The following is a 10,407-nucleotide window of genomic DNA, read 5'->3' as shown; positions in this document are numbered from 1 at the left end:
TTGAATTTTGATTTTGTCCGATTGTTCTGTTATTTCATTAACTAGATGATGTCTCATGCGATGCTCGTATACTGTATAATTTCAAATTAGAATACTTTTTGGATGACTTGTTTTGATATTTTGTTTTTGTCATAAAAAAAGGTTTGTCACACCATCTAATATGATATAGAAGTTTATTTTTTAAAACCTAAAGGCGAAATTTACATTTCGCACCATCTAATTCAAAAAAGTTCATAGCCTTTTACACTTGCAATTTTTGTAAATATTTCTATATGCCAATTTTAACGTGCAAGGTAAGAAAATACCTTTCAATTGTGGGATAAATTATTCAAGACAATTGGAGGGCCACGTCAATAGTGTCGAGTGGTCCCCCAACCATTAAAATGCTACCAAATTTTATGTTAGAGCACAAAGAAGAAAGGGAGGAACCCGTGTTTCTGAACGGAGAGAACTCAAATAAAGGAAAGATAGCAATTGGAATAGCGCAAGACTTAGGTACAGTACTTAGGTGCTGTTTCTTAGGTTCATTTTTTAAGATTCTGTTATGTAAATTTTTTCTCATGGGATAGAAGTGTATTTTTTAGTTAAATAGCTATATGACTAAATCTTAAAAAGGGAACCTAAGGAACAATATCTAAGTTACTATACTTAAGTTTTGTCCATTGGAATATATATGGCTTTCCCACATTATTGTTGAACACTTCATTATATTTATAATTGTAGGTTTTTTTTTTTTTTTTGGGAGTTGGACGTGTCCAAATTAATGGTATAATTGACATTAAAGTAATTAAATGCAAAACTATTATTTACATAAGTAATAGTGAACAATTGTTTGGATATGTAGGTAAAAGTAGCGGAATTGTTGTTTGGATGTATTAATAATTTATATACTCCCTCCGTCCCATTTTTTTTGTCCTCTATTCCATTTTGAGATGTCCCAAAATATTGTCCTGTTTTTAAAAATAAAAGTCATTAATTTACTAATGTTCCTATTATACCCCTATTAATTTATTAATTCAAATTTTTAATAAATTTTTTTAAGGGTAGTTTTGGAAACTTATTCATTTTTAAAAGGTAGACAAGACAATAAATGATGTTCCCTTAAAAAGTTTGACTTTTCAAACAGGACAAAAAAATTGGGACGGAGGGAGTATTAGATATTATAAAAAAAATAGAAGAAAATTTGATAGAAAAAAAGGAAAAAAAAAATGAATAATGGCGTGGCTTAACTAAGCGTAATAATATTAAATGCTACGCTTCTATATATATATACACACACATATGGTTATAGAATATAGATGATTATAAATACTTTATTAGTTTCAATTCTTCCAGAATTAGAGAATCTTGAGGACAGGTGGAGTAAGGATTTTTTTATTTATTTCTTTATTTTTTATTTTTTTGAGAATGTGGAGCAAGAAATTTGTGCTTGGAGAGCCAAGATAAAATTATCATATTGATTAGCAATTCAACCAAAAAAAAAAAAAAAAATCTGTATCTTGAACATGGGATATGGTCTTAGCAAAAACAGAAGAAGAAGGGATATGGCTGTGGCTGATGTGCTTAGAGGACAACGGAAAAGAGAAAATGTTTATGGCTGAAAAGTTGGGATTTGAGGTGGGGGAATTCTTATGGCTAGCGCGTAGGAGGGGGGCCAAACATAACTTAGTTCCGCCCCTGGTCTTGAGGGTTGGTATCTTGAACATTATCAATTGAAATGAAACTTAAAAAGTAAATTTAAAAGTTTGAAGTTTTATTTCTATCCTTCCAATCATTCATTGTAAGAATAAATTCAAACCTTTTGTTTTCATTTTTTTTTCAGGAGGGTTCGCAAATTATAAATTTCAAACAGAAGGTAATTGCTTTTTCACCACACCGTATAAACTTACACACTTGAAATTTGACTTTTGGGTGGTTTGTAATGATAGTGTGTGACCTTTTGGACTTGTTATTAATGTTTGAGGTTCAAGAGTAGTTTCCATCAATATAAAACCAATTGTTAATGGTTTTGTGCACCTTAGATCATTTCATATCCCAAATTGTTAGTGGTTGTGAAAGCAAAATTGTTGGATCAAATAATGATAACAAGAAGTTTCGGAAACAATTAAAATAAATTGGTCCCTCATGCTAACTTTCCTTAACTGTCACCTCTTCCCCTTCCCCTGTGGCTTAGTTGTTCAATTAAAAAAAAAAAAAAAAAGAATTACAGATGTTCTGAAAATAATACCAATGAATCAAGGAAAATCATAATGTATAGCATTAACCATTACAAAAGAGGTGCATTTAACTTAGTCTTGTTGATGATTTAATTTCAACTTTATTGGTGTGTTTTAATAGCTTTGTTTGTTTATAATTGCTTTAAATTGGGATTTGAACAACTCAATTTCTCCCAGGCAGCACCACTAAACCATTCCGCTCTTCGCAAAAAAACCAAAGACTTCAACTTGGCTGACTTGTACTGTTACACTTTTTTGAGGATTAAAATACCTTCATCATCCATTATATCTCTCACTTTTATTCTGATTGTGTAGATCTCCAATGAATGGCGATTGAGCAACAAGTCAAAGGTTGTCCCTATCTTTCTCCTTTCCACTGACCCATATTGATGTTGTGATATGGGAGTTTAAAGGGAAAAAATGGACTCAGCTGTAGTAAATTATTTGATTGACAATATCCTTTCAGTGCTTGCAATTGAAACATCATTGTTATGGGGGGTTCGTGATGCAGTTGTTGATATGAAGAATGAGTTGATAAGCATGCAATCTTTTTTAGTAGATGCGGATAAGAAGGGAACAAGCAATGAAGCAGAGAAAACTTGGGTGGCAAGTGTGAGAGACATGACATATGAGGTTGAAGATATTATTGATCGGTTCGTGTATCACATCAATAGCCAACGAATTGGTGGTCGATCTGTCAGGTTCCTTCACCACACTATTTACTTTCCACAAAACCTATGGGTGAGGCATCAAGTCGCCACCAAGTTACACAAAATCAACAGGAAAATCAGGACCATTCCAGAGGTGAACCAAAGATATGGTATTAATCATATAGAGGATAAAAGTTCTAGTGATAATCACAAGTGGATTGTGCGTCGTGGTGAATCTCCTTTGTTTCATAAAGAAGATGAACTTGTGGTAATAGAAAATAAAAGGCAATTGATAATGGGTTGGTTGATGGATGGAGAACCACGTCAGACTGTTATTTCAATAGTCGGGATGGGTGGTTCTGGAAAGACCACACTAGTTGCCAACACTTACAACAATGATGATGTAAAGAAACATTTTGATTGTTGGGCTTGGATCACAGTTTCCCAAGCATATGAATTAGAAAACTTATTGAGGAGCTTGATTAAGGAATTTTATGAGTCAAGGAAGGAAGCAAATCCAGCAGACTTGAGTTCCATGAACTACAGATTGTTAGTAAAAACACTAGTGAACTATTTAGAGAAGAAAGTGTATCTACTTGTTGTAGATGATGTTTGGGACACAAACCTCTTGGATGAAATAAAAGTATCAATTCAAGATAGTTGTCTTGGGAGCAGAATCATCCTTACCACCCGAAAAGAAGATGTAGCTTGCTATCCTTTGGGAGGTAAACACCACGTTCATCATATGCATCTGTTGCAAAAGGAAGAGGCCTGGGAACTCTTTTGCAAGAAAGCATTCTCAAGTAATCCAAATGGAAGTTGCCCACTAGAGCTTGAATCTTTTGCTCAAGAACTTGTGGGAAAATGCGAAGGCCTACCTCTTGCAATTGCAGCTTTGGGCAGTCTTATGTACTCTAAGAATATGTCTCAATGGAGTGAAATTTACAACGGCTTGAATTGGAGTCTAAGTAAAAATCCTAAGCTAGAATCAGTGAAGAGCATTTTGTTTCTTAGTTTCAATGATTTACCATATCAGTTGAAACATTGTTTCTTATATTGCTCCCTTTTCCCAGAAGACCATGAGATTCAAAGAAAAATGCTCACTAAGCTATGGATGGGTGAAGGATTTGTAGAACAAGTTGAAGGGTCCACTCTAGAAGAAGTAGCAGATAGCTATCTAGTAGAACTCATTTTTCGGAACATGCTTCAAGTTGTAGTGAGGAATGAATTCGAAAGGCCAAGGATGTGTAAAATGCATGATCTTTTGCGGGAGCTTGCTCTATCAGTATCCATCAAAGAAAAGTTTGGTGCTGTATATGATGGAGGAGAAGAAATGAAAGAATGCAAAGCACGCCGCATTTCAATTCACAAATTTGATGGAGAACTCAAATCATTTACAGGTATGTCGAAGCTCCGTTCTTTTCTTGTTTTTAACAAGTCATTGAAAACATTGCCTTCTGGAAGTAAAATGTTAAGGGTTCTAAATTTGGAGGATGCCCCAATTGATAAATTGCCTGATGAACTATTCAAATTATTCAACTTAAGATATTTGAATTTAAGGGGAACTTTACTTAAGAAGCTCCCAAATTCCATAGGGAGGCTCCTTAATCTTCAAACCTTGGACATTGGGGGCACACAAATAGAGTCTCTTCCTCATGGAATAGGAAAGTTGCAAAACTTGCGGCATTTAATAATGTATCGCTACACAGGAAATTGGAATGAGTTTAGATATTCTATAGGGATGCAAGCACCATTAAATATCGGCCAGTTAAAGAATTTGCAAACTCTGTGTTATTTTGAAGCAAAAGTTGACTTGATAAGACAATTTCGAAGTATGACCCAACTTACCTCCATTGGTATTGGCAGCGTGAAAGAAGCAGATGAGACAGAGTTATGTATCACAATTCAAAACATGAGACTTCTTTGCTCGTTGTCTGTCATGGTAACTAATGAGGAGGAAACTCTCCGAATGGATGCACTATCATCTCCTCCTCCTAACCTTCAAAGGCTTTTCTTGATCGGAAAACTAGAAACAGTGCCACAGTGGTTTTGTTCACTTCAAAGCCTTACCCATTTGCAGTTGCATTGGTCAAGGCTAGCAGAAGATCTACTCCCACGCATTGCTAATTTGCCGCATTTGGGACATCTCACACTTAGTAATGCCTATGTTGGAAAACAAATATGTTTCAGTACAGGCTTTCCTAAGCTTTCAAAATTGGAGATTCGTAATTCCCCTCAGTTGAATGAGATAATAATAGAAAAGGGGGTGATGCCCAATATGAAATCTATAGGTATTGATAGTTGCATTGAGTTAAAGACAGTGCCCAAGGGCATCGAATACCTTAAAAATCTCCAAGAACTGGTTTTGGCATCTGTCTCAATGGAACTTCAACATCGCATAGAGGGAGAAGGAAGCGTGGATTTTCCAAAGGTGCGGCACATCCCAAAGAAGTGCATCTGGTAGTAGTAATCCATAATGTTTCATGAAGGTAGCTTCTCAATTCTATCTATTTTTTTTCCTCTTCCTCTTTTTATATATAACCAAAAAGAAATATTACGTTTACAACATTTTTCCTACATTGCAGGTTATTATGGGTTGTTATGTGTACCTACACTTCTCTTAACTGAATGGTTATTGCATTCATTTTTATCTTCTATCTTAAATTAAAAAAAAATAAATAAATAAAAAAAAATAAAAAAAAAACTTTACAGCATTTAAGCTATTTCTATTTCACTAACAAATTATATACGTTTGTGGTATGCTTGATTTATGTCATAAATCCTCTTTGTAATAGCTTAACTTTTTAGAGCTAATGGTTTCTGACATGATAAATAAGTAATCTTTTGTAACAATTAATTATACTTCCCTGTATCTCTGTTTTTCTTGTTTTACCTGTGGCAGAATCATGCCCACCTATGCTTGCTATTACTTGGAGTTTCTTTTAGTTACATCTTGGCATAAACACAAGAAGTTCCTCGAAATGGAACAATTTTTTTTTTTACTTGGTCTGACTCAATATGCTGTGTTTATTTATGTATGTAGGTGCGTATGCATGCAAGAATGTCTGTTTGTGGATATGTCAAGCCCACCATATGTTCAAGGAAAGTCCTCTGTGGAAGTTGTATGATTGGGACTAGGAAGATACAAGATGTTGACATACGAACCACAAGAGTTTTGCTGGATTTTTCATTATTATGTGTCTTTCTAGCATGTTGATTATCCTAAGCTTGCTTGTGATTTCACTTTTGTGTATATAGATTTCTAAGATTTGGTTTGGTTATGATGTCTTATTTGTGGTCTGTTTTAGTAAGCCACATGTTAGCCTGTGATTTGTGTGTGTGTGTGTGTGTATATATATATTTCTGTTTCAAACTTGTGAGTGCTTACTTTGCTTCTTGTATAATATGAGAACTGGTCATCATGAGAAATACTGATTAGTAATAGCTTCTTTCTTTTTTCTTTTTCTTTTTTTTGACATTGATAATAGGATGTTTGAATGCTAAGTGCTCAGATTGTTAGTCTCCCACACTGAGGTTATAGATTTATGGTCTAATTTAAGATAGGATGTCTTCTTTACTTGCATTTTAGCTTGGCACATGCTCCCTGAGTCTTTCAAGTGATGCCCAAATACTGCTTACTACTACGGTACTACCCATTTGATAAGCAACATATAGGTTCAGAATTCATTTTCTTGACTTTATACATGTTGTCCCCTATATATTCCTTACAGGTATTCCCCTCCCACTGAGACATTCTAGTAGTTCCTTATTTATGGGAAGATCCTCTTAGGTTGTACTGTCTTTTTGCATCATCTCTTAACCTTAGTATCCAAGAGATGCACAAACTACTAGCAAGGAGATGCACAATCCCCCTCCTTTTGTATAACCATGCATCAAAAAGTGGAGGTATCAAGTTAAGAAAAAAGTATTCAGTTTCTGTTTTACACCCTATGCTCTTTAGTGCACAATTCCTATATAAATGAAATGTGATTAAGATTTATTTATTTGCAGATCAGAATAATCATAATTTAATTATTTTCCTTTTATTAATGCTTCTTGCCCATTAACCTATGATTCTTGAGTCCTAGTTAAAAATCCTTGACTTGCATATAAATTCTTAATGAGATTTCCAATTTTTTGACATTGATAATAGGGTGTTTGAATGCTAAGTGCTTACATTGTTAGTCTCCCCATACTGAGGTTATAGATTTATAGTCTAATTTAAGATAGGATGTCTTCTTTACCGGCATTTTAGCTTCGCACATGCTCCCCGTGTCTTTCAATTGATGCCCCTATACTGGCTTGTGTATGTTTTTGCCAATTCCTTTTGGGAAGCAAATATCTTGCTTTAGACTGTATTTTTTCTGCATTTCTCATAGTTAAATTGTCTTAAGCTCATGAAGAGAAATTACTGCTCCAAGTCATAATATCTGACTAATACATGTTGAACATTTTTTTTTTGTCTTGTTCTATGTGATCGGAATAGCAACTTGATACTTTATGTTACCTAAGTCCTATGTTGCACGGACACAGACACGGACATGACACAGACATGGACATAGGGATACGGCAATTTTTGAAAAATAAGGACACGACACGGCGGTTAAATAATTAATTAAATTTTATATTTAGGCATTTTTTAAAATATTTTTAGATATAAAATACGTTTATGTCTAAAATTTAAATTATGTAAGAACTACAAATAAGTAAACTAACATCCAAAGTAGTACAATAATACACATAAAATGTTTAGAGTACAAACCATAAAAGGATAACAAGTTCAACATCAAACTAAAAACATAAAATCACTAAATTCATAATAAACATTATAATTTATAAACAAAAGGCTGAGTAAAGAAACACAGTAACAGTGACATTGGGACAGTGAGACTGTGAGAGTGGGGGGAAAAAAACAAACAAACAAATGCATTATAACTTATGTAAATAAGTGAGTAACAGTACAACTATGACCCATTCACCAAAATTAATATCTGAAAGAAAGAAAAAAAAAAAACACAGAGAGAAGAGAACTAGAGAAGAGAGAGATCGGAAGGGACAGGGCACACAAAGAGAGAGAGAGAGAGAGAGAGAGAGAGAGAGAGAGAGAGAGAGAGAGAGAGAGATCGGAAGGGATAGGGCACAATGCCAACGTCTATGGAGCTCGCCAATCGGCCTGATCTAGCTCTGGCGAGGGACAGAGGGCTGTGGCAGCAGCAGCGGGTAGAGGTCAAAGGGTGGGTGGGCTGAGAACTTGAGATGTGGGTTTTTCTCAGACTCTAAACTTGCTTTTTTGTTCTAGGGTATATCACAAAATCAAATTTATTGGTAAGTCCATCTATCAAAATCTATGATTTTTTTTTTCATTGCTAGCATGTTGGACGTGTTAGAGCCGTGTCGGAGAAGTGAAAAAAAAAAAAGGAAAAAAAAAAGAAAAAAAAAAGAAAAAAAGAAAGAGACACTCATCAGACACCGGAATTAGGCGAGTCGTACCCGTTCTGGTGTCTGACATCGACATGACGCCAAAAATGGTGTGTCCGTGCAACCTAGCCTAAGTATGCAATATCTATTTGAAGTTAAAACTGTACTTTTAGTCATAACTCATAAGTTACTCTCTTGTTATTCAGTGTTGTGGTACGTCCCAAGGATATACATTTGGTAGTAATTTGGAATGATTCATGACGGTAGCTTCTCAATTCCATGTATGTTTCTTCTTCTTTTATCTTCTTTTATGAATGGTTGTTATTGCATTTATTGTTATTATGGGTACAATTTTTGCCTCAAGATCAAGTGTTGCACTTGTAATCATTTTTGGCTTGGAGAGTCCCACATTGGAAGAATTTCCTCCCTCTTTCCACCTTATAAGGGATGACCAATGGCTTAAGAGTACCACTAGTTTGATTCTTCCAATGTGGGACTCTCCAAGCCAAAAATGATTACAAGTGCAACACTTGATCTTGAGGCAAAAATTGTCCCCACAGTTATCTTTCATCTTTATCCAAAAAAAAAAATTGCATCATTTAAGCTATTTAACTAACAAATTTATGTACGTAACATGCTTAATACATATTGTTAATCTACATTGTAATAACTTAAGTTTTGGAACTAATGCTTTTTGACATGATAAATAAATAATCTTTTCTAATTTTTATGCAGTACAATCTCTCTCTCTCTCTTTTATTTATTTATTACCTGTGGCAGAATCATGCCCATCAATGCTTTCTATGGCTCAATGGCGACTCCAGAAATTTTGTTCAGGGTGTTCCTGGACAAATCGGAGCAGTAGCCTACCCTATTCTACTTTGAAAAAATTTCGGGTCATTTTGGTTTATTTCGGGTGTTTCGGGACATTTTGGTAAATACCGGCCGAAATTCAAGATTTGGCTGGTATGAAGTTTGTGCTAAAAAAAAAAAAAAAAAAAATTGTTCTTAAAACCAAAACAAATTTTCTGAAATTCAAAATTGTTTGTCTTTTTTAATGTATTTGGGGTGAGTTTGGTTTAGGCTTTTGAAACTGGGCTTTTTGAAAAAGTGGAGTTTTTAAAAATTACGGTATGAAATTGGGTTTTTTATAAAAGTTGAGTGTTTGGTAAAAGTTGTCAAAAAGTGTTTTTTTAAAAAGTTAAGTGTTTGGCTAGTACTTATAAGAGTGGCAATTTGAGTGGTAAATTACCAAAAAGGATAATGTATATATAAATGAGTTTATTTCATACTTAAATTAACTATTTGTGATAAATTGATACTGATTTTAATTTGAACATACTATTACAATTATTTTATTCTTTTTCTAAAAAAATTATTTTTTTCTCATCAATATTAGCTAATAATAACCTACCACTTAAAATTTATTGTGAAAGTATTGTGAAAATATTATGATAATTGATATTGATTTTAATTTGAACGTATTATTAAAATTATTTTTTTCTCTTTTTAAAAAAATTATTATTTTCTCACCAATATTAGCTAATAATAACTTACCATTTAAGATTTATTGTTAAAGTATTGTGAAAATATTGTGATAAAAATTGATATTATTTTAATATAAAAAAAAAATATATATATATATATATTATTGGTATTACTTTAATAATATTATTTTGCAAGGAACCTTCAAGGAAGCTTCCTTCCGGTTAATGTAAACACTGATCAAGGTGACACAAAAGGACAGATGAAAAAACAGAGTAAGACAGATAGAGGTGGATAGAAATGTTTAAGGAAGTGAAGGAAAAGAGTGAAATTGTGTTAACGGGCACGCCGTTAACAACAATTTTTTTGGTAGCTTTTGACAGTAACAACAGTTTTTTATTTTTTGGCAATTTTTTTGACAACTTTTTTTTTTCTTTTTCTTTTTCTTTTGTTAACATTTCCCATTTGGTAAATAGAACGAAAATCAAGATTTAGCAAAAAGAAGATGACAATGAGCAATGGTGATAAACGCGGAATGGAAAAGACGAAAAACAGAAGAAGACAAAAAGATAATGAAGATTACCACGATGGACCCACAGAAAGACAAAAAAAGATAATGAAAGCCAGCGAAGATGAAT

At 33.5% G+C, this 10,407-nt stretch overlaps 1 protein-coding gene across 2 annotated transcripts; it reads left to right on the top strand.

Moving 5' to 3' along the window:
- The first annotated feature begins 1,410 nt into the window (after positions 1 to 1,410).
- LOC112027121 (disease resistance protein RPM1-like) lies at positions 1,411 to 6,310 on the top strand. 2 transcript variants are annotated; one of them, XM_024059792.2, is made up of 4 exons: positions 1,411 to 1,689; positions 1,823 to 1,855; positions 2,532 to 5,355; positions 5,910 to 6,310. In XM_024059792.2, exon 3 carries the CDS (start codon positions 2,637 to 2,639, stop codon positions 5,328 to 5,330), a length of 2,694 nt encoding a protein of 897 aa, XP_023915560.1. In that variant the 5' UTR covers positions 1,411 to 1,689; positions 1,823 to 1,855; positions 2,532 to 2,636; the 3' UTR covers positions 5,331 to 5,355; positions 5,910 to 6,310. The 2 variants fall into 2 exon arrangements, with proteins under 2 accessions (XP_023915560.1, XP_065627450.1); XM_065771378.1 differs by having other exon boundaries at positions 1,411 to 1,731.
- Positions 6,311 to 10,407: the final 4,097 nt, after the last annotated feature.

Source organism: Quercus suber, unplaced genomic scaffold (assembly GCF_002906115.3).
Source record: "Quercus suber isolate HL8 unplaced genomic scaffold, Cork oak 2.0 scaffold_43, whole genome shotgun sequence".
Classification (NCBI taxonomy): Eukaryota; Viridiplantae; Streptophyta; class Magnoliopsida; order Fagales; family Fagaceae; genus Quercus; species Quercus suber.
The sequence above is the reverse complement of the archived record's forward strand: the minus strand, read 5'-3'. Positions and strand labels throughout refer to the sequence as shown.